This window comes from Neopsephotus bourkii, unplaced genomic scaffold (genome assembly GCF_033783945.1).
Source record: "Neopsephotus bourkii isolate Nb327-2 ecotype Australia unplaced genomic scaffold, CSIRO-AGI_Nbou_v1 NB_42, whole genome shotgun sequence".
NCBI classification, from domain to species: Eukaryota; Metazoa; Chordata; class Aves; order Psittaciformes; family Psittacidae; genus Neopsephotus; species Neopsephotus bourkii.
This window is the reverse complement of record NW_026900559.1, coordinates 1,539,698-1,564,021: the sequence shown is the minus strand read 5'-3', so window position 1 is coordinate 1,564,021 and position 24,324 is coordinate 1,539,698. Positions and strand designations below refer to the sequence as shown.

Genomic DNA, 24,324 nt, shown 5'->3' with positions numbered 1-24,324 from the left:
GTTTAACCCCCTTTCCTTTGAAAATGCCAACTGTGCTTACAAAGGAAAATAAAATAGTAAGCTAAGCCCAAGCTGTCTTACAGCTATGTCCACCTTAAAAGTGAGGCAGCCAGGAGTGAAGGGTAAGTCTGTCTTTCGCACTGTAACAGCAGTTTGACTCATTCTGGTAGCATCTGACAATAAATCTGTGCAGATCTAACCGCTGTTTGTAAGACGAGGGCTTTTATGTAAAGACCAAAGGATAAGCACAGCCCAAAAGGAAGTGATGCTGAAGAGATTCCTTATGGTCCAAAGTCTGGGTCATTTGAGATGCACATCCCAGCGTTTAACCCTTTTGATGATAGATAAAGCTTCTACACTTTATAAAGAAATTTAAATTCAATCCTTTTGTGGGAAACATTTATTTGGTTTGTGAACTGTGTCTAAAACAATTGTTCTAAACAAACTTGTTTTGAAAGGTGTATTTTAAGCTTGCTGGTTTTCTTCCTACTCAGATTTTTGGAAGTACTTGACTAACAGAATATGAGGCATGGAAGAGTTTTAAGGTGATCAGCTGCTTCAGGCTGACCATCATCTTTCCCCAGGAGGATCTAGGCTTCCAAGACAAGCTTTCAGGTAAAAACTCTTCTGTTTGACAGTCAATCCCATTTAGTAATGAATCAACTTTTCACGGGGTTTCTTCCAACTATATAGTTAGTTGCAGTTCAGAGGATTAAAATGTGTGTGTTTTGGATGAAAAAGCTAATTAGATTCATTTGTACCTTTAACTAGTAATCTTAAACCATCATTGGGTTATTTACTTCTTTACTTATGGGGTCTGCTGTGGTGAAGATGTTTATTTAGCCTCTTATTTTCATGGAAATATTAATTCTTTTCCATGAAACTCAGTGGAATTCGGACTTTGAAAGCTTATGAACTTTGATAATATGATCTTCAAATGGAGAGAGACACCAAAGTTAGTGTTCCCAGTCAGCAAAAGACAGACAGAACGTACTCTTTACTTATGTAATGTAGAAGTAGTTGGCTGGCCAGTTAAGGTGAGAGTAAACCCAGTTTAGTTAAAGATCACATTGACAATTGTTTGAAAATAATTAAGTAATGAGTTTTGAGAATGGTTGTGGTTTGTCTGCAGTACTCAATACCCCAGTAACTGGAAAAGGAGAAATGGTGAAAGGAAATAATAAAACTGTGAGTTTTGCGGTTTTAGAGAATGGTGATTTTGAGATCTGGGGTTGGTTTGGGTTTTGGTTTGGTTTGGGTTTTTTGTTAAAAATATGTAAGTTTCTGCTTTTCTCAGTGCAGTGGTGTTTTGGTTGGTGGTTTTCATTTACTTGTTTGTCTTTTTTCCTGGTGTTAGACAATCCAATGGCAGACCAAAGGATGGACATATCTTCTACAATTAGTGACTTTATGTCACCAGACCCTGCTGACTTGATCTCCAGTTCTCTTAGCACTTCAGGAATGGATTGTAATAGGAAAAGAAAGGGAAGCTCTACTGATTATCAGTAAGTTGTATTTTTCTTGATCTAACACTGCCAAAAAGAGGTGGTAACACAACAATACAGTGGGGGAGATGATAGTAATATTTACAGCTATTTTTCAGTGACCTTTTCTTGGCAACCTGCTGTAAAGGTTTTATAAAGGAAAAAGCTACTGTGCACTAACAGCAAAGTTCATTATTTAATAATAAAAATAAAGTCTTCATCTCGATGCAGCTCGGATTGGGGGTATCAGGTGGGTTAAGGCTGAGGAGAGAAAATTTTGGCTGATAAGTGGGGAAAGAAAACTAATCCCAATGAAACATAGAGTGTGAAGGTTGATTACGTTGACTATTTGCATGGGAAATAGAGTGTCAGAGCAATGGGAAGGAAGCAAATAAATTCATTAGAAAGAAGAAGTGGGAATAGTTCATTTTCTTCACCTATTTTTTTGCCTTTCTAGTTACTTCAGATCAGTGGGCTGCCAGCCTTTACCTGATGAAGCTATTTTGGTCTCACAGTTGAATATGAATCTGAATAGTCCCTGGTTTGAGGCAGTAGATCTACCTTTTATTCAATCAACTGACTTAATCTTGTATTGGCCCACAACTGTAGGCTATTATTCCTGACAAAATGAAAACCTGGTTTCTTCGAAATCGATAGTAGATCGCTAGTTTTGTTTCAAGAAAGCTGCTTCTCTTCAAGGGAAGCGTGCTAATGACTGCTTGGAAGCACTGTCCAAGCCATAGCTTCTCTCCTGGGGCAGGTATTTGAAATAGAAATCACACCAGCTCTGCTTTAGAATAGTAAAGGTTGTAGTAAAGCTTGCCAGATTTTCAGATGTGTAATGTCTTCTGCACTAGGCACACCAGGACCAACCTACTTACTCCTTAATCACTGTGTGAACGTCATATGTATTGTAACTTTACAAAGTATACCTGCAGGGTAACTTGTGAATGGGTCCCATCCATTATTAATACAGCTGCCTACTCATTTTTATGTAACATCACAAATTTTACCGTTCTTGGCCTTTGGATTGCTGGCAGTTCTTTTTTACTTCGGGGGTAGGATTTTTAAGCCATGTTGAGCAAGACAAGTAAGAATTAGGATCCCTGTGCTTAGGACTTCCTTTTAGGAGAACGTACGCATGAAACTTTAAGCACTGTTGAAAGACCACAAACATACTGCATATGTACCTTCTCCAACATGCATTTAGTCTTCCTAAGACATTCATTACCGCCTCTAGTTGAATTGACTAGTACAAAAGTCAGTGAACAGCCTCAATCTTACCAACTTCCTCTTCTGTAGAAAGGATTTTTCCATCTTTATTCTCCTGGGTAGGAAGCATTGCTCAAGCCCGTTTTTCCAAAAGCAGCTTGCTCTTCTAATTTATAATTCCACCCTTTAGTTTGTGTGTGCCTAAAAAAAAAAATGTGGAAACACTGTTTCCTTGAATCCCAAGTAAAATACGCATACAACAGCTGTTGTCATACCACAGTTTGTGTTGTGTTTCAGAGTAAAGGGTGGCTAGTAAATATTCCTATTTGAAAATAGAACTTAAGGTAGATTTCCTTGATCCCTCCTTCTTTATGTATGTAATGGTAAATGTTCAGAAATGCGCCTATTCAGCTTTTGCTGCCCATGAACAAGTGTCCAGTTTTATGCTTCATTTACCATTGAAGCCAGGCAATAACAAAGGCAGAACCTGACTGGTTTAGCGGAGTTCTTTGTTCACCTCTCAAGTACAAACAAACGTATTGATCGGTGGTGCTTTCAGCTCTCCACACTAGATTCTTTTCCATTTTTTCTCCTGCCATTCCTCCAGGAAAATTCCTGTCCAGCCTATTGCTAACACAACACTGCAAAGGTTGTCTGTTCTCCAGTGCGATCTGTTATAGTCAAACGCTGGAATCCAAGAGTTCATGCACAGGCCTATAAAGAGTTAATTTCTTTTCTTGGGAGTAGTGTTTTCAGTTGTAATAATACATAAGGAAACTATCCAGAAGAATTTGTAGCTTACCTTGTGCCTCTTTGAAATTTTACTTCCTGTGGATTTTTTCTAAAACAATTTTTTTCTAAAATAAATGTTGTCACAGCAAGCATCCTGTAGCTAAAGGTGTCATCGCAAGTGGAAAACTGATGCCTCATTTCTGTTTCTAAGTCCTATGCTAGACCTGCATGCTAATTCTTTGTGAGCCTCAAAAGTGCTTTGAGCTGTTGACTTAGACAGTAACTCAGATGTGGGAATTGGGAGATAAAGTAAACCTTTAGCAATATTTGAACTTCTTTTAAAATCTAGTCACAAAGACAATTGATCAAAAAGCGCAGTGGAGAATATATGAATGACTGCCATGTTTATATGTTAAGAAGGTTACTGCCCAATGTTGAACAGGCATAAGTACTATGTTAATGGCTAATATGAGATTTTTCATGAGGCTTTTAGAAAACAGCCTCTTAACATGTTAAGGTTCAGTGGTATTTCAGATCATTTTACAGTCTTGAAGTGATGCCAGCAGTTAGCTTGCATGTAGAAACTCTGTTTAATTTCCTTATGGTATGATAAAGTCTGTATAAAGTTCAGAATTAGGACTTTAGTACTGACTATAAGAAAATGTTTATCTGTCCTGCTGGGCAGAATCACAACTTGAGAAACTTGGGGTATTTTTCTTAAAAATTGCTTTTAATTTCTGGCTGTAGAGTCCTGTGATATAAATCCTATTTATGTAACCACAAAGGAAACACACATAAAGCACAGATCTGTCCTTTCTGAAGCTGAAACGATATCTCAGTGATTTGCATAACACAATTTAGGTTAGTTGTTTTACTAGTTTTTCATGTTAAGTATAATGAGCTATGCTAGCTTTTCTTAAAAAGCAGAACTGTTCTTTCAGAAAGTAGATCGATTTGAAGTAGCTTATTGCCTTAGAATACATTCACTGCTATTGTCTTATTTCATTGTACCTTTCATTTCAAATAGAATATAAATTAGCTTGAGAATTTCAACAGAAAATGTAAGACACAATTCTTATTTCCTATATATGGTGTACTTTATTTTTCTTTCTTTTCAGACTTGATGGCTTTCCTTTTGAGTAAGTATAAATATTTTAATAATTGGCTTCACTTGAAAAAGAGATGCTTGGTGTTTTTGCTTGCCTTTCCCTCCCATTTACTTAAAATTTGCAGGTAAAAAATGAAACCAGCATAAGCCAGGCCTCAGTGTCCATTTGAGCACAGTTGTACAGATTTAAGTATATCAAAACGCGCTTTTCTGAATTCTTTTGTCTAACAGGGCTGTGATTGTAGGCATTCAAAATTTTTTTTGCCAGATATAGCTATAAAAACTTATGCTTTCCTCTCATTATTTCTGTACATATGGTTTTAATATTACAGTGTAATAAGGGGAAATCCTTTTTATTCTGCATTCCTCGTTGTTTTTGTTTTGTGTTTTTTCACGTTGAGTCAAAAGTAAACCATGTATCTACACTGAAAGTTGAACTGATTTAAAATGTTCCTGGTTAGTTTTATACAGTCCCTCATTCTGTTGTGCATTTGGCCATCTCCAGTAGTTCACTGGTCTAGATTATTATCATTACTATCCCAAAATGAACTACCAGAAGGGAAACTAACATGCAGAACACAGAAGCACAGAGTAATTAAGGGCAATTTGTGAATTTTATGCTAGGCACTTTGATAACTGCCTCCCGTGGAACTTTTAAGTGTAGTAAATGCAAGTTAGTAGCCCTGTCTGATGAAGGCACAAAAAGTATCTGCTGTGATTTGTCCTTTTTTCCCCTCTAGTTAACTGAAAAACGTTTTTATAACAGATGATATCTTTGAACCACAGCATGTTTTACTGTCAAACACATCAAGCTGTGCCATTTTGTTCGCTCGAAAGGAGACGCAACTAATTTAAGAAAATGTTTTAATGTTGTAAAAACCACACAGCTTCTTTAGCCGTTCCAGGTTCTCACTTTTATATTCTTACTTTTAAGTTTGTGATTTAAAGAGGACAGGAATACTTTAGTCTAATTTTATGATACTTTGATAACAGTTTTGCTAATCCTGCTTAATTTGTGATATATTGCTTTATTCTGTTTCTGCAGGGAAGGTATGGATACAGATAAAGATGACCAACATGGAAGGTACTATTGATACAGTCACTAAAATGGTAGTTCCGTGGTACTGACATAGGATCCTGTGTGTAGATACCTGTTTTGGGTGTTGTTGTGGTCATGGGTCTCAAATGTTTCTTTGCTGGCACAAAGGCTTAAGATCACTGAACAAATTAAAACAGACAAAAAACCCTAACACTTTGAGCCACAATATTACAAATAATGATCTTTTCAGAAGAAAGGTTAAATAAACATTCAGAGTTTTTAAAACAGATTTTAATGAGGATCAGTAGGTATATAAAATGCATTAAAATAATTTGGTTTGGTGTTTTCAATACTTTCTTTGTGATACCATTTCTCAACAGACTGGAGTATACAGACCAACAAGGCAGAATAAAAAATGCAAGGTAATACTCTGAACAAGTATATCATAAAGAATTCTCTTGCCTTTTCCTATACGTGAAATATTTGCACATGTATCTTATCCTGAAAACAATTTTTTTTTCTAGCTTTGACCTTTTATTTTTCCATGTCTTTGCATTGTTAACATTTTTCATGTGTAAACTGCATATACTGATTTGGTAGGAAACTTGGTTTTACTTCATTAACATTGAAATTTGAAGGCTGTGATTTGTGTTTCTGATAATGTATTCTTTCATCTTGTTTCTTTCAAACTCAATAGTGGGTAGTGAATGTATTAACAGTGACTCCTTAATATGGGAAAACATAAAACAAAAATTAACTTACTTAGTATTTGTCATAATTTTTCTTGATTAGGAAGAGTTTTGTTCAGAGGTATCTCAAGTACTTGAAGTGGAAAGCTATAGAATGAGTAGAAGACCTGTATTGCCACAGCAAAAGGTGGTTTTAAATACTTAGTACACTCATATAGTATTCCGATTACAAATTCATAATTGAATGCTTTATTAAATATTTAGATATTTATAAATATTTAGATATTTATAAGTTTGCTTATCCATGACCTTTATGATTCCAGTTATGTTTCAGTGTATGTGCTAAGAACAGAAATGGTGTACAGCAGTAGAAATCTCCACGTAATTTTGTACTGTTTAGGGGGTTGTTTCAGAACAGATTCAGTGTACTGCATAGCCAGCGTTATTTGTGTTTTCTGGTAAGCTAGAACCATGTGCTGCAGCCTTACCTGTTGCTTATAACTGTTACTCATCCAAATAATGAACATAAAATATCTGAAGAATGCTGTATGTGGATGTCCTTTTCATGAGGATAAGAGGGTGACTTAATTACCAGGCGGAGATTGTTTGTTTGTGTTATACTGGATTTTTTAAATATGATTTATTTTCTCATGCTTTTCTGTGTTTCCTCACCACCTTCCCTGTTTAGGGAGGCTCACAGTCAAATTGAGAAAAGGCGTAGAGATAAAATGAACAGTTTTATAGATGAACTGGCATCTTTGGTACCAACGTGCAACGCTATGTCTCGGAAGCTAGATAAACTCACTGTATTGAGAATGGCAGTCCAGCACATGAAAACATTACGTGGTAAGTTGATTGGGGTAAAAGGGGTGCATGGACAGGGCTAGAGGAGGATGGCAAAATGGGATTTTCCCCAAAGTTGTACTTTTTCTCTCCCTATCCTTTTGCCTAAAAGAGTAAGTTAATACGCTGTGGGATGCGTTCTCACTTTTCTTAGCATTTGATGCTGTGCAGTCATTTATAGCTTACTTGTTCATGGTCCAATATCCTGATCCAACTGGGAAATTTATGGATGAGAAAGAATAGTCTTCTATCATTTGACCTGATTGGTTACCATCAGTAGATTCAACAAAAGGAAGGCAGCTGAGACAGGTTGGGACAAGGGCTTAAGTGGCAGTGCACAGTTGAATCTTGTGCAGTGCTCTTAAGCAGGTAATGTGCAAAACTCATTGGATAAAGAAGTTAGATTTTAGCTGTAGGGAATATTCCTACAGGACTTCAGAGATTTTGTGTTCATACCTTTAGCTGTGTGTGAAATAATGTAGAGTACTTTTAATGTTCAATTTTATTGTTTTTAACAGTTTTCTGTTGCAAGCACCTGAAGGAAAACACACAGGTTTGGAAGAGTTGGGGTTGTTGCAAATTTCTGTATGTCCAAAAGCTTCATACAAGGAGTCAGTGATGATCGAAAGAGCTTTCAAGAAATATGAGAAAACAGTGATGCAGCTAATGTATAGGAACAGCCACTGTTCTAGTTTCTAGGAGACCTGGTGTCTTCCAGACGTATTTATCCTAGTGTTTTGGAAGGTTTAACTTCTGCAACTGTCATTTGATTATATGAGTACTTCACAGTACAGCATTTGGGTTAAAAAGTATGTCAAGGAACACTTTTATATCTCAGAAGACATCTAATTTGCATTACTACATAATGCAGTGTCTGTGGTTTAGCAAAAAAGCTTCATCCTTTTTTAAGTTAATATCTACAGAGCTCATGTTGATAGTAAAACAGAACCAAAAAGCAAGTTCTATTTTAAAGAACACCTGTAATGAATAACAGTATAAGAAGGAGCCGAAGAAAAATTGCTCTTTTAAGTGTGTGTTGTTAAGTCTGTGATATGGTGATTGTTTGTTTGGGTTTTTTTAGGTGCTACAAACCCTTATACAGAAGCAAACTACAAGCCTTCTTTTCTATCAGACGATGAGTTAAAACATCTTATTCTCAGGGTATGTTTAAACTTTTAATAAAGAGATATTAATGGCTATGGATATAACTCTCCCAAAGCAAAACACCAGTGTTTTTCTGCCTTTTGTCTCAGCTTAAGAATGTTCTGATTATAAAGGATAATGAAGAAATCAACAAGATTTCCGCATAATTTCTTCATAAAGTCAATGGGTTTTAACAATGACTAGAACCTCTTAATTTAAGCAGGAAGATTTAAGAGGAAGGTCTGAGAAAACTGTGGTATTTTGGTGGTAACCATCAGAATCTCCAGCTGTTTCATGGACTGAAGCAAAATTACATAAATTATTTCCTTGCAGACTTTCTGTCATTGGCTACCTTGACGTGATTTTCGGTGAACAATGATATAACAAACACCTTTTTTAAGGTCATTGATGTAACATGATTCAGTATGTTTGGCTGTAGATTTCTTTTACAGAGTGAAGAGTGTCTATTGTTCGTCAGTAGTTAAGCTTTTCTGGTAGCCTGTGTAATCTGTGCACTTGTGCACTTTAATGTCCAGACACAGCATATGCAGAATGTGGTTTCTGCAATATTGTGACTCTAAAGCTATAAAATTAGGGCCTAATCCCGCATGCTTCTATGTGACTGAAAGAGTCATAATGGGAATTACTTGCTTACAGGCACATAAGTAAATACCCAGGTTACATTTGGTTTCTAAAAGAGGAACTATAGAATAAATACAGTTAAAATAATATTTTAATTTGAAGGAATTTGAAACATAATCATAATATTATTGGACAAAGACATGGATTCTTTCTTCCCATAAAAGTGATTTTATGTTTTGGGCATGATGCCTGGAATTATGCAGAAAATGTTTGTAGATGCTGAGAAAACTATTGTAATTTAGTATCTTGCCTGTTGACTCAGTTATCTCAAATGTTAAGACAGCTCTCCTAGTGTAGAAATTTTACTGTATTCAAAGCGGTTTTAAAGGTTATAACGATGCAGTGAGGATTTATAACTTAGTAACTTTCTCCTCTCCCCAATTAGGCAGCAGATGGATTTCTTTTTGTTGTGGGCTGTGACAGAGGGAAAATACTGTTTGTTTCAGAATCTGTCTTCAAGATCCTCAACTACAGTCAGGTATTCTTTTCTATTTTAAGTAATGTTAGGCCTTAAAAGATTGAAAAGCCTTTTTTTATGATTATGTGTTTATATGGGGGGGTATTTATGTAATAATCTGTCTTGAAAGCTGAGATTTCATGCAAAGAAAGTAATTTTTCTTTGCCGTCTCATTAGAGAAGATTGTTTCTGGTTTCCCTTCAAACCAAGGAGGTGAAAAGGAACTAAATTAACCTCACTGATTGATTGCATTCTGATCAGGCATTTACTCTCAGGCTTGCAAAATCATTATCTAATTGGAAGCAGAAACAAATACTGAAAAAACACTCAGGTTTTTCCAATTGCTTCACATGATTTTTTTTTTTTACTTGGTTTTCTTTTTTCTATTCTGGTTTTGCTAGAATACTTACTGATGGGAACTGGGAAGCAGTTATACCAAAGCCAAGAATTTAATACACGCTTAACATGAGGCTTAACTTGCACCATATATTGTGTAAATAAGATTCTTCATTCGTTCTGTCATCTGCCCTTGTTGCCAAATTTGAAAACTGTATTAGCTTCAGCAGTTTTCTTCAGGAAGCCTTTGGTGCTAGGTATATGCTAAATACCTACTCACATTGTACATAGTGGAAGAGAATGTTGGCAAGTAATGATTTATTTTTTCTCCTTCAAATGTGTGCCACATGAAGAAAGGTGGAAGAGAAACTGGAGTGTTTGGTGGTGGTAGATTGAGCGTGCTGTTGCTGCTAAGCTCTTACTGAAAACAGTGAAATAGATTATTATATAATGTAGTCATAACTTAAATATACAGAGAAACCATAAACATACCTTGCATTAAATCCTGAATCACATGTTTAGTGGTCCTTGGTTAGACCTAGATGTAAAAGGACTGCTTACAATAGGTGCTAAAGTTGAGGAAATACACTGAACAACTACTTTTTTTACTAAATATTCAATCTCTACAGAATGATCTGATTGGTCAAAGTTTATTTGATTACCTTCATCCTAAAGATATTGCCAAAGTGAAGGAGCAGCTCTCTTCTTCTGACACTGCACCACGAGAAAGGCTTATAGATGCAAAAAGTAAGTATTGCCGCCTTTGAAAAACAGTGTTGTGTATCCAGATTCACTGCTCCTGAGTATTTGCCTAATGTCAAAAGTGTGTGTGTGTAGTGTGCTGTTTGGTTTATGTGTCATGCCAAGGAAGTTTTAGCTATGTCAAAACTGGTAGCCTTGGTGTGTGTTGCAGAATAGATGCATTAGTTTAACTGGCTTCACCTGTGAGGTGTCCTCTCTTTTTCCAGGTATCAGAGGTTTAGTTTTTCCCATTAAAATTTGTGAAGCATTTGTTCTAATATGTCATTCTCAATGGCAGAATACACTTCAGTATTATTCTGGATATTTTCAAGGTAGAGGATTTTTCAGTTTGTTTATTTTTTTTATTGCCACTTCCATCAGTGACCTAACCTTTCTCTTCAAAGTTCTTTTACACTGGTCCTTGTAATCATTTCCTACTCCATATCTTAGCTCTATTCCACTCTGGTATTTTAAAGTTGTCTGTGTCTCTGCTGCTTTTGAGGTGAGTGGGTGTTTAATTCATTTCCTTAACAGGTGTCTGCATTGCTTGAGTAAAAGGTGGTATTTTACAGCTCCAGATTTCCAGGTCATTAAGTCTCATGCTTGTCTGGAGCACAAACCTCTAGGATGTCATCTTCAAGAAGCCACCATCTCAATCTCAGAAACTGAAGCCAAGAGGGATCATTCCAGGGCAGAGAGCCTAGAGGCTCCAGCTGGATCAGCTGAAGTTTTTCTGGCTCCTGGTTTTGTCTGGTTGTCAAGCATGTATCTACAGTGCTGGCTCCTTTTTTTTTTTGTGTGTGCCTCTGACAAAGTTACGGCAAAAATAAATACTGTGAATTACAGCCCTCCCATCTGCTATGGTAGACTGATTGGTAGAATTTCAAGAGCCCATATTCTTAAAGAGTACTAATATGTATGTATGTATTTATTTTTATGTTGGCATGAGTGACTCAGGCACAGCTTGTACTCTCACTACTGAGCAGCAGTTTCAAGTGCATGTGGTTGCAGGACAGTCTGACCTCCTTGTTGTGACCTCAGTCGACTCTAATTTTAAGGGAGGCACGCTTCACACTTTGGCGTTGTTTTTTCCCCCCCTTATGTTAAATGCCTTCAAGGCCCTAGAAGTTTTTGTACACGTTTGTAGCTGTTTGTTTATACATATCCCCATGCAGAAATGGTCGAAGTGGATAGCAAAAGTTGCTATGTGATTTAAATCCTCCATCAGCTCTTGGAGCACTGTCCCCTGGAGGTCCAGCTTCATCACTGGTGTTGCCAATACCTGTGTTCTTGATGCATGCCAGGCGTCTTCCTGGAGCTTAGTTTGTACCAGCACTCTTCTGTTGGCTCCCAGAGTGGATGTGTGTCTTGGTACTTTGTTTCTCCAGTTACTTTCCACAGAACAGAAGAGAATCTAAGAATCTCCTGCAAGAATATGATAAAGGTCAGGACTTAGTGTTAGGGCATGGTCATATGCATTTATTGCTTTGAGGCTGGAGAGACTTCAGACATACAACCAGAGGTCTTGGGGATTTGCAGCACCTGTGTAGGTCACTGCTGCCTTTTTCCACCTGCCATCATAACAGTGAAAACTGATGTCTACAATCACATCAGGGAAATGGACCTGAAATGGCACTGTGCTGTTTCTGCTCTATATGTGAATATGTGCTCTCTGAATGGGTGTTTTGATAGAAAAGCCTTTCAGTCTGAAGGGACAAGGGCCTATTGAGTGACTATGTATGAAGTACTGCTCTGGTTAGGGGTAAATAATCTCTATTTTGATCAGTTGATTGGTGTTCAAAGAAACCACGATTTATTGCAAAACTCATGTGGATTTGTACAATCTTTGCTAATCTTTGCATTTAGACCCCTGTGTTCTCCAGCTTGCATCGTTGTTTTCACACTAGAAGGTCTAATCACAAATTATAATGTTGGTCAGCCGAGTCCTGCACATACTCAATTCCATGAAAATCTCCAAGATAGGACTTCTGTTTCTGAAGAAGGATGTAAAAGGACTTCTGTGCAAGTCCCAGCAAAGTTGAAACTTTGTACAGTTGGGCAGTATGATATAATCCTTTGTATGGTTAATGTTGTACCTGAAGAAGAAGGCTTCCTCACTTACTCTCTTTGTTACAGCTGGACTCCCAGTTAAAACAGATATAACGCCTGGGCCATCACGACTGTGTTCTGGAGCAAGACGGTCCTTCTTTTGTAGGATGAAGTGCAACAGACCTTCGGTGAAAGTAGAAGAAAAGGATTTTCCTTCAACCTGTTCAAAGAAGAAAGGTAACAATTACATATTTTATTGCCAAATGTAATGGCTATCAGCCTTTTTTTTATACAATGGCTCATTTGCAGTGCTTAAATGTTTTACATTTATTGAACAGTGTCAATGTTTCCTATCAATGTACTGAACTCTGTCTAGGTCTGTTACTTCTTCATACGCCACCCACCTCCCAGTAGCTCTTACATACTGTATTAGCATATAAAGCCAAATTCTCCTCTCTGCTTTCCTGACATTTTTGCAAGCACTTCGTGCTGACAGTTCTGGTGTGGTTATTGCATCTTCTTCAGACATTGATCATATCATACTGAGTCCTGACATTCTAGTGAACGTCTGCAACAAAGGGGAGCTATTACTCTCTTTCTCTGCTCCATCTTTGACAAGTGATGTTTGGATGGATATCCAGCTTAAAAAATTAGTTTATTCTGAGTTCATCTGTGGTTTTGGTACATTCTGAGTACTGGAAACAGCATATCTACACCAGAATTGTTCAGTCATAACATTATCAAAGTTGGTAGTATTTTCTTGCTCTGCAGGGTATTATTCTGGACATGTTGGAATATATGTTTAGACCACATTTGAAAGTTTATTCTTTGAGTACCTTGGATAATACATTTGGTATTAAGGTGGAAAGTGTCAACTAGAGAACAGAAGTTAACTGCAGTGTTTTGTTTTGGGATGTGACAGCTGCCCCAAATACTTCCTGCTGGTTTCAGATACAGATTCAATTTTAGATCATGTTTTTGTGCCCAGCCCTGAGGAAGACACTTTGTGCAGTTAAGCGTACACCTTTGACTCTAGGAAAGTCTTCCTTGCAGTTTTAAGGCCTGCTCAGTGCTGAGGAATATGGGTTCTCCTTTTGTATTACTTGTCATTGTGAATCTTCATCCTCACCTCTATGTGCAGAGCTATCCCCTGTATACCCCAAACAGTGTCTATTCTGGCAAATAAATTGCTCTTGTTTTTTGTAGGAGCTTCATGTTAAGCTGAAAGAGGCATCCTGTTTATCTATTTAGTATATTAATTTCTTCAAACAATCCTTGAGATGGTTTGCATCCTTTGCTGAAATAAGAAAAGATGATGCAATTTCTACTTAAAGACTATCAAAAGCAACCTTGGTCCCAACTGTGTGGTGTTTCAGTACCAACCATGGTTTTGCAGACATAAATTGTGTATCACATTATCTCAGATTAGCTGTGTTGAAGCAGGAGTACTGAAAAATCCCTTAGTGAACAGTGTCCCAAATATCCTGGATAAGAGAGGAGATGCATTATCAGCAGAACGGAGGAGAAGTTCTTCAAAGCAGTATCCGTGACATAACTGCTCTTTTTGGGTTTTGTTGTTTTGTTTTTTTCTGTTTTCTTTTTGCAGCAGACCGCAAAAGCTTTTGCACTATTCATAGTACAGGATATCTAAAAAGCTGGCCTCCAACAAAAATGGGACTGGATGAAGATAACGAACCGGATAATGAGGGTTGCAATTTAAGCTGTCTTGTTGCAATTGGACGGCTGCATCCTCACGTAGTACCCCAGCCAGTCAACGGTGAGATCAGGGTGAAACCCACAGAGTATGTTTCTCGACACGCAATAGATGGGAAGTTTGTTTTTGTAGATCAGAGGTAAGGATACTTGTAATCTCTTCCACAATAAGTCAGTGTCTAACACTGCTTTACTGGCTGCTTTACTTGAAGCGGTGTAAATACTAATGGAATAAGAAATAACTGTTCTTTTCAGCTTTTTACTAAATCCTCACTGCAGGTTATTTTGGTTTTTGAGACCAAGTTAAAAGCTATTCCTGTGTATTTATACAGTATTACCGATTCAATTAAAAAAAATCCCAAACTTCCCCAAATATGGTTTATTAGAGTAATCCAGGGATCATTTCTGCCCATTTGTTAAGTGGAAACCTATTTGGAATGTATGCATATAATCTTCAGAAGAATCTGCTGTCCTATCTTGAAACAGGACTGTGATTACTACTTTTCTTGTGGTTTGAAAACTTTGGCAAGCACTACATAGTTCAGTTATTATACAGGCTGCATTAGGCTTTGGTAGCATATACCCTTATTTAACTATGTACTTGGATGCATTCTGCTGAATTAGTGCTTCTGTATGTGATCCTTTGTAATTCTTAGAAAGCAAGCTTTTTGTAAGCTTTACTTAGTGGAAAAGGCTTGAGAACTTGTACCAGTATGGTATCTTCTTTCAAACATAAATTTTATGTTATTTAAAAGGCTAATTTTTATCTTTTTCAAAAGAAATTGCTTGAATTTTCTTAAATAGCAGAGACCCATGACCTGTGTCTTCCTTCAAAATAGCTGGCATTGTTAAGGGAAAAAAGGTGGATGAAGGATGCTAATGGAGGCGTTATATAGGGTTGGTTGGAGAGGCCTTGTTTTGTTTCCTGCCTTGTCAAGATGGATTGAGACTGCTCAGATGAGGCTGTTTCAGGTTGACTGTGGCTTAAGTTTAGTTGCTTACAGCATAGAAAAGCCCAGGCTCCAAATGCTGACAGAATCTGCCTGCTGGGATTTGTTTAGGGATGTGTCTGGTCTGTCAGCTGAGTTTGTGGACTTTAAGAGGAAATAGGGTAGATAGTCTTGAGAGGAAGCACAGTAAGGAGAATCTGAGTGCTGTCTGGGTGGTTGGGTCTGGGGGGGTTGCAGGTTTTGGTTGAGCTGTTTGGGGGGGGGTGTTTTTAATTTGAAGGAAAGCTTTTTAACGTACCAGCTCTTCAGCAGCAGTGCTTAGAGCTGGTGGTCACACAGGGAGCTGTGAGAGCATTCCTAGCCTTTCTGTTGCTCAGAGTGTGCTGTTCTGTCATGCCAAGGTATGGCAGCTTGTGAACGAGTCTCACTTTCAAAAGATCAGATGTATTCTGCAGGTGGGTAATTCTGAAGAGTTTCTAAAATAGTAAGATTCAAAATGTTGGATTTAAACACCTACACTCCTATTTAATGGTTTTCCAGCTGTTGTTTACAATCCTCAAAAGTGACCCTTTCAGTTCATGCTAGGCTGTTGTATAGCTCACTGCCACTTAACCTACAGCGCTGCTTTGTCTTTTCCTCTTCAGGTTTAAATTCTCAGTATTACAGTGTACCTCCAAAGCTGTTTAGGAAGTCTTACATCCCTTCCAGTGGTGGTAGCTCAAATGTAATACCTGAGGGCTCCTGGTGTTCCCTACTTTTTTAATTACCTGAGAATTAAAAAGAATATTAATGACTTTTTTTGCGTTTTGTACCTTCTAAGCTAAAAACACAGTTCCACATCAGTCAAGCCTTACCCTGTGTCAGTGCGAGTTTAAGTAATCTGTCGGTAAAGACGCCATCAACTTGAAATGAATGATATCCTCTTACTTTCTTTCCCTCTCCTTCCTTTTCCCAAGGGCCACAGCCATTCTGGCGTACTTACCCCAGGAACTTCTAGGTACTTCATGTTACGAATATTTTCATCAAGATGATATAGGACATCTTGCAGAATGTCATAGGCAAGGTACGGTTAAGTAAAGAAATGTTGTAAATCCTACCAGGAACGATTGTGTATTGAGAAACCCAAACTTGAGGAGATGTGGATACCTCTCTGTTTGCAGGTGCTTTAGTCAAGAACATTATGCGGCCTGTGCCAAACAATAGGATTATCTTTGACTTCCATGGATTTTTAGTGAATATGTGAGGTTCTGGTTGGGTGTGGGGCGTGTCTGCAGAAATAGCAGTCTAATTCAGGGGTGAAAGGAGATAAGGGCTCTGTTCATGTACTTGTGGTGCCTGTTTGACACAGGGTTCCTTGCTTTCTGCCTGTCTTTAGTTTTGCAGACAAGAGAAAAGATAACGACTAACTGCTACAAGTTCAAAATAAAAGATGGCTCTTTTATTACACTGCGGAGTCGCTGGTTCAGTTTCATGAACCCTTGGACCAAAGAAGTAGAATATATTGTCTCAACAAACACAGTCGTTTCGTAAGTATTCTTCTCTTAGCAGCCGCAGGTACAGGCTGAATGCTTTACCCTGTGTTCAGATGCGCTTTGACCCAAGTATGTGCATGTCTTCTGTATGACAATAGGGGTCTTCTCCAGATAACACCCAGAACTGCATCCTGGGGGAGAAGGCCATTAGTTTAATAATTACAATAGTTTAGTATGTGATGTGTTTATTTTAAAGCCTGCAGAAATGCAAACGCTTTATTTCTTTGGGAAAACCTGGGGTTCCAGTCTTTGCAGGCACTTACAGGAGGTGCAGTTCTTTGCTTTCATATGGCTTCCCCTCCACTTTTCTTTTTCCATGAGAGTTCTGTACAGGTGCAGTGGCTTTGCAGTAGAATAGCTGCTGTAGAGGAACTCTCACAGGAGAGCAGCAGTTCGGTTCTGCGTTGCACGCTTTGAATCATAACAGGGTGGTTTATGTTGGTTGTTTATCTAGCCTTGGTGTCAGCCACAGTGTTGCTTTCACAGAGGTGATAGTGACTCACAAACTGCTTACACCCTGAAGCATTCCATTCTGACGTGCTGGCAGAGAGACTGTTACACAGGGTTTGTCTGTCACTGATTCTTTTAATTCTTGATATCCACAGTGCCAACGTACTTGATAGTGGAGACTCGGCCTTTCCCCAGCTTGCGGCTTCTCCACACAGCATGGACAGTGTGCTTCAGGCTGGAGAAGGTAACCACTGTACAGTGAGGAAATCATTGGCAGCCATGCCTTGTTAGCAGCTAACCCTGCATGCACAAATCTGCTGCACTTTTCCACTGAGAATTTGTTAATGCCCTAAAGAAAAGTATTTTTTGGGGCAGAGAAGCACAAAGGTAGTTCATGTCCTGTTGAACTTAAAATACCAGCTTTGGATGTAAGCTGGTCAGAGATGCACAAATGAGCTTGTTAGAAGAAACAAGTATAAATGGGGTTGGAGGACTGACACAGAGGACAAATGTTTGCGTCATGGCTAGTGCTATTTGTACATCACCCCGCAGTGACTTGAGGTTCCGTGGTCAGTGCAGGTGACCACTCTGAGGAGGAATGTATCATAAATACAGGTTGGTCATTTGGCCTGCCCTGGGTTTGACTTTTTGTCAAGACATGAAGTCTGACCTCTTGTAATCATCATGGGCTGGTTATGGATGCTGCAGGTCACTGAAGCATCTTGTATAATAGGTGGTGTGCAGCATAATGCAGAGCACATCTTAATAATGAAGTGTTACTGGAGCTGGGTGAAACTGAGGTAGAATAGAAAGATGTGGTGACAGCCTATGGATGAAAGATGGTGATAATACTGAAATCCTTGCCGAAGAATCGGGACCCATTGCTTTTAGAGACCCTATTCAGGAGATATTTGTCAGCTATGCCTTTGTAACTGTAGAGCAAGGATGTTACACATGTCTGGAATACATTGTAAGCTGTATGCGATACACTTAGAAGAGTGCAAGACTTCAGCTTTTCAGTTACATTTCCTTGTGAAAGATGAGGTTCAGAAAGTGGCACTGTGGAGAAGAAGTAAAGGTGCCAAAGCATGAGACAGCTGAGAATAGAGGAAGAGAAGCTGCTGGTAGGCATGATGGTTAGTATTGGAAGGTAGAGTAAAAGCAATAACATGGTGTCTGGGCCTCCTGAGAATGGGAAGAACAGAGAACTGTTCTCTAATAGGATAAGCTTTTTTTCTTACAATGTAGCCTCTGAAAAGGAAACATGCAGAATATTGTCATACTGACAATTCTTGTCCTAGAAAAGTGGGTTAAGTGCAGTTTAATTACAAGTGGTTCTGGCTCTGCTAAGGATCTGATGATCTTTTACGTGAACCTTATCACCTCCTGGTGAGTCTGAGCCAAGATACTGAGGGTTGCTGTTGTTAAATATCAATTTCTAAATGGTGACAAGTACCCATTGTGGATAAGCAATGCTAGGGGCTTTCTTCCCTTTTCAGTACATGATCCTTTCTTTGCTATGCTTTTGAGTATATCAGGTTCCTTCCTCCCTGCCTCTCAAGTGTTGTACAAGCATCAAATCATGCTAAAGTAGCAGTGAGCTTCTAACTGTTCAGACCTCATGTTTTTCCTCCATTTTTAGATACTTGCAGTTACCTTCAGGGGTAGCTTGGGTTTATCCCATACTGAATGGAGTATCTGCTGGCATGTTCTTTACACAAACAAAAAACAGACATCTTTGGAGGTGAGCCTATTCAGGCACAGAATAAAGCTGGTCTGACAAGCTATGGTGTACCACTTCTTCACAAGAGGTGCTACCAGGTGCTTGAAATTCCCAGGTTCCAATAAGAGTCAGGATGTGTTGCATGATACATCCCTGCTGGAGCAGAGGGTTGTTTGAGAGACATAGCGTAGCTCAGTGTGAGATGGGGCTTCCCCTACATTTGAAGGTAGTCACCAGTTGGTGGAATTGCAAATAAATGGGGTTCAGGAGGTCCTGCAGCTTGTCAAAGCACATCTAAATGCAGACGGTTTTTGGAAAAGGTTTGTAAGCTTTTACCTGACCTGAAGATTTCTGCTTATCGCAGGTGGCCCAAAAAGGACCCATCCTACTGTGCCTGGAATTCCAGGTGGAACGAGGGCTGGGGCAGGTAAAATAGGGAGGATGATTGCTGAAGAAATCATGGAGATTCACAGGTGAGAGGAAATGTATGAAGTTAGAAGAAAATGAGTGTTGTTTTCCAGGAGAAAATTAGGGCAGGCTTTCTTGAAGCAGAGTACAGAATGATACAACTGTATTCTATCAGTAGACAGCTACGGGTGACTCAGAACACCTGAGGCAGTCAAAAAGCCTATAGTGAAAGAATGAAAAAGTTACAGCCTTCCAGCTTTCTGCTGTAACAGACTAATCCTGGAACTGTTTTTGCAGTGGTGACAATTACCTGTTTACCAGAAACAGTAGTTAAAAAGAACAGCTAACTAGAAACAAGTTTGTTTCCAGGCTGTTCTTTTTCCAATGACTTAAGGGTGTGAGTGGCACAGCCTCCAACTGCCAAAGCTATTGACTCTGTGCCAAAAAAGCACAGAGTTTGTTTTCGCTTTGCTCAGATGCTTTTACTGTCGATAAATGCGTAGGTTCAGCTTGTGCTGTCCTGCCACAGCCCTTTGAGCAGGGATACAAGGATTAAGCTAGGTCTGCCTTCCCAGGGGTGCTCTAAGAGTCAAGACATACATCTTGATTTAAACAAGTCTTGTAGCACCCCTCAATAAGGGCCTGTAGTAACACAGAGCTGTGTCTCAGAACAGCCACCTCACACAGGTGAGAGGTACTTCCAGCGGGTATCACTTTATTTCTACTGGCTAACGGTCCCTATTCTTCATGAACTTCCTTTTTGGAACTGTTCTCTTTCCTGTAAAAGTGGTCTTATCCAGCAGATGTTTAGTGGCAGTAATTCAGCCATCCTGAGCTGCAGGTTGGGAAAACGTTCACTCCATTTCCCATACTTTTGCTTCTCCTGAAGACCAGAGACTGCTTGCATCATTGTTTAAGGGAACATTAGAATAGGAAGAAAAGAAACCCAGATAAACCAAGACCAAACCAGTACTTTGAAACTTAACCATCCCTTTCAGTAGCTATAACACACTTAGCCTCAAGTGAGTGTAGTAGTATCGCTCACCGCCCATGTCTTTCATTTCATTTCAAGACCCTGGGTTAGTTCCAGTCCTCTTTCAGCAGCTGTTACTATTTTCCAAAGCTGCCTTCTGTTCAGCTTTCCCAGGGGAGCTCTGCCAAGGATAAGATTCCCATTTCCATTGCTTTTCTCCATAACTGCTCCTCCTCCTTGTTGGTTCTACAGTTAATACATTATTAATTAATAACAAAATTATATTTGATCAAGCCATGGAAAATGGAAGTGAAAAAACCTGCTTTGAGCAGTTTAATATTAACTCCATCAAATGTCCAATGTATTTCTGCAGCAGTAGCTCACTTAAAGAGCGCAGGTTACTGTGACTGAGGCAGCTCAAATCCTTAGCTGATCTAAACTGAAGTAAAATACAAAAGATGAGGCTTTCCTCAGTACCCAGGACCATTTTCCTTGTGACTCCCTGTGAAGGCTGTACAGGGGCAAGCAAAGGGGCGGGAGGAGGTAAAGCTTGCAGAGCAAGGAGCAAGCTGGACAATGACACACAGCTGTGTATCAAGCTGCAAATAAAAACATTGCTACTGCTGATTTGAGTGACACTGAAAAAAGGAGAAAATCACAGAAATGAAGGTCATGCTTTTAACACCTTATGCCACCTGACAGTAAAGTCCGCATTCGAGCTCCAGGTCTCTAGAGCCTGAGTCTCAAAGTTGCTGGCAAATTCATTCCCTGTGTACGCATTTTTTAGGATAAGAGGATCATCCCCTTCTAGCTGCGGTTCAAGTCCACTGAACATTACCAGCACACCACCACCCGACACATCCTCCCCAGGAGGAAAGAAGGTAAGAGCAAGCTTTACAACCAGTCTTGTAGCAGTGGTGGGAAGCAACATGAAATCATGTGTGTAAAATTACACATGATGTTTGGCTCCTTCTTGGCTGAAAAAGCCTGGCAGCAAGTCAGAGTATCCTCGTGGTAGAAATGGCTGGACAGTACTCCCTGAAGTGCAGAGACCGCTCGTTCTTAAACACTGGCAGCTTTGGAACGCCCCCTGCTCTGTAGATGTTTAACAGAGCTGCGACAGCTCTCCTCCTCTCTTGATCCTCCAAAAACTCTCTACCACCACGTACTGGCGAACACTGGAAGTGCTGTCATTTGAGCACAGTGCCTAAATGAATCGCAGCAGTTTTACTGTACTGCTGTAGCACAAAATATGACAATGAGATGCTTTACTGTGCACTGACAGTTTAAGTCAATACCACGTAGCATGTCTTGTTCTAAGACTGCTTAAGTAGCACTTACATACCATTACCAATACTTAACAACCTGAACGCTAGTGCTGACTGCATTTAAGTCTTGCAAATTGGTGTTTATGGTAGTTACATTCAAGACAAGAAGAACACTTATCCAGATCCTTAGTCTGTGCATTCAAACACTGCCTCAGACTTACTTTTTTCCCCCAGAACTTATGACTATACGTAGGAATTGCTTGTACTGGAGCATATAACAGAAGCAACTATTTCTGTCTATTCCTGGCTCTCTTTGTTCTTTGAAATAAAACTTGCAGTTGGAACAAACCTTTGTTTGTATGTAATTCTAGGAACAGTTATTCCTACCCTTCTGCTCTACAGGAATACAACACCTGCATAGAGTAGGGGATGCTGTAATGGAATAAAGGCAAATGCCCACGGAGAGCTGGGTATTTCCAAGAGGGGACACACCCCCTCCATGTATCGACTTAGTCAGAAGACTGCATTTGCTAGAAACAACACAAGTTCTATCTAACGCTGCCGTCAAGAGCTCCCAAGTACTTACCTTCCAGTGCACACACCTCTGAGTGGTACAAACTATGGCTCAGGTTCTGCTATTCCCTTGGTATTTAAGAATCCCGGAGAAGGTTCTTCTGTTTCTGGTGAACTCTGGTGCTCTGGAGCCACACTGCATACGAAAACGTGGTTAGACTTGCCAGCCAGGAGCAATGCTCAGCTCATGCACTCTGCCTGGGAGGATTTTACTTCCAGAATTAAGGGTCTTAGTTGACAGTACTTCACGTACACCCCATATTTGTAAATTCAGAAGTATTTCTGTAGATAGTGTAATTATGATCACTTGCAGATGGAACATTTACAAAGATGACCCCCAGAAATCCCGAGGACATTTTCTATGACCTGTTTAGAAGTTCAGTGTGTAGTACCAATTTGATTTCCTTTCTAATGGTGATACAGTCCCCCTGCTACCTGCTTGATGGGCACCACACAGAGGAAGTAGCTCCTGGTTTACAAGTTTGATTAGCTGGGCTGTAGGTGTTGTGTCAGGAAGCCCATCTTCCCTGTATTAGAAATACCAATATAGGGCAATTTAGACTTAATGCAGTATTTCATGCTGGTTTGTGGCTTCTGTTTTTCCTTTCAAGATCTTGAATGGTGGCACTCCAGACATTTCTTCAGCTGGGTTACTGTCTGGGCAAATCCAAGATAATTCTGGTTACCCATATTCTGACAACTCCTCTATTCTTGGTAAGTGCAAGTCACACACTGAGGTGCCTCAATACCAGTGAAACACAAAAACGTGGTGGTTTTTAGCAGTAACTTGCTTTTGCTACCTGCCAGCTATAGCTGAGGCACAAAGCCCATAACATACCAGTTTGGTTGGCAGTCTGTTTTGCCGCTTACTTCATGTTGTAATTTGGTTTAAGACAGTACTTAGAAGCCTCTCTTCTCTTGCTGAAACAGTGTGAATTAACTGAACTCCTTACCTGCTTTTATGACTGCTTTTAAGCAACTGAAGACAAAGAGAAAGGCTAGGCCAAAACCTAGAAGCTGATCTGGATTGAATTTTTGAGGTATAGCATATGAGGTCATCCATCTACTAATCATTTCTGAGGAGAGACCTAGCCTCTGTGTGGTATCCTTAGAACTTTGGCAACCTGGATATCAAACAGATTAATACTCCCAATATAGCTGAGCCTGTTCAGATACTCTTACTTCAAGTCATATGGCAAGTGTCTGCAGCAAGTGAATAACCCTGAACTTGTGGTAACTTACTGTATTTACGTTTCCAGGGGAGAACTCTCATATAGGCATTGATATGATTGACAACGATCAAGGATCAAGCAGCCCTAGCAACGATGAAGCAGCAATGGCAGTAATCATGAGCCTTCTTGAAGCAGATGCAGGCCTCGGTGGCCCTGTGGACTTCAGCGACTTGCCATGGCCCTTGTAAATGATGCACCTGGCTCTGAAATCCAAATATCAAAGTGCATTTACTGGTGGAGTTCTACAGTCTGTGAAACTTGTTTGACTGAGCAGCTTTTATGTATGAATTTCATAAAAGCTGTATCGGAATGCAACTCATCCTACCATGTGTAACTTCAGACAAAGTGGAATAACCTGCTCCAGTGTTCTGTGTTGATTTGGTTAGCCGTGTATAGCTTGCAATACTTGTATATTTTGGATTCTGTTGTTTGAAATTTTTTTTAAATCACTGTGCAACTCACTGGCATCAGTGGTAGCTTTTATATGCAAATGACCATTTCAGATGTATGGTGTGTTTTTACACTGCAAAACAGTCCCCATGTGGATATTTCTTATACTAATTGTACCATAAAGCTGTTTATTCTTTCTTGTAAGAATCCTTTACTATAAATATTGTTAAAGTGTAATGTATTAGACAGTTAAATATTTTTAAAATAAATGTTTCCCTTGTTCTAAGATGGACATTTACTTTGATAAATAAATTTGATAAAACTCTGCTGATGGTGCATGCTAGAAGCAGTTGGTATTTATGATTTCTTTAGCTTTGGGGGAAGAAGGAAGACAGCCAATGCCTTACATACACTGACACCATTTTTGCCACAACAGTGTTTCAAGAGGAGCTATTGTTACCTACTCCTAGGTTCAAGTTTGTACTTGTAAAAACACAACAGTAAGGTAGGTTAAGATAGCCTGACATGACGAGATTCCTCCTGAAAAACAAATACTTAACTTAATACTGACCACACTTCTCCAAGGAAAGAAAAGAAGCTACTTTCAGAATTCATCTGTATACTTAATCACAGATAA

At 39.2% G+C, this 24,324-nt stretch overlaps 1 protein-coding gene across 4 annotated transcripts; it reads left to right on the top strand.

Moving 5' to 3' along the window:
* Positions 1-424: 424 nt before the first annotated feature.
* On the top strand, positions 425-24,033 carry BMAL1 (basic helix-loop-helix ARNT like 1). 4 transcript variants are annotated; one of them, XM_061347383.1, is made up of 18 exons: positions 426-615; positions 1,358-1,505; positions 4,547-4,567; positions 5,582-5,620; positions 5,956-5,997; positions 6,953-7,110; positions 8,189-8,268; positions 9,278-9,370; positions 10,315-10,432; positions 12,563-12,712; positions 14,085-14,328; positions 16,095-16,201; positions 16,514-16,664; positions 17,276-17,364; positions 19,208-19,316; positions 21,012-21,105; positions 22,677-22,779; positions 23,325-24,033. In XM_061347383.1, exons 2-18 carry the CDS (start codon positions 1,366-1,368, stop codon positions 23,483-23,485), a joined length of 1,899 nt encoding a protein of 632 aa, XP_061203367.1. In that variant the 5' UTR covers positions 426-615; positions 1,358-1,365; the 3' UTR covers positions 23,486-24,033. The 4 variants fall into 4 exon arrangements, with proteins under 4 accessions (XP_061203382.1, XP_061203367.1, XP_061203376.1 ...); XM_061347374.1 differs by having other exon boundaries at positions 431-615; positions 14,082-14,328; XM_061347398.1 differs by lacking the exon at positions 4,547-4,567 and having other exon boundaries at positions 425-615.
* Positions 24,034-24,324: the final 291 nt, after the last annotated feature.

Excerpts from the sequence above, each read along its gene's own strand:
- BMAL1 (XM_061347374.1), top strand. The coding sequence starts at position 1,366 with ATGGCAGACCAAAGGATGGACATATCTTCTACAATTAGTGACTTTATG. Across the intron at positions 8,269-9,277 it reads TAAAACATCTTATTCTCAGG|GCAGCAGATGGATTTCTTTT; the intron begins GTATGTTTAAAC and ends CTCCCCAATTAG. Across the intron at positions 10,433-12,562 it reads AAGGCTTATAGATGCAAAAA|CTGGACTCCCAGTTAAAACA; the intron begins GTAAGTATTGCC and ends TCTTTGTTACAG.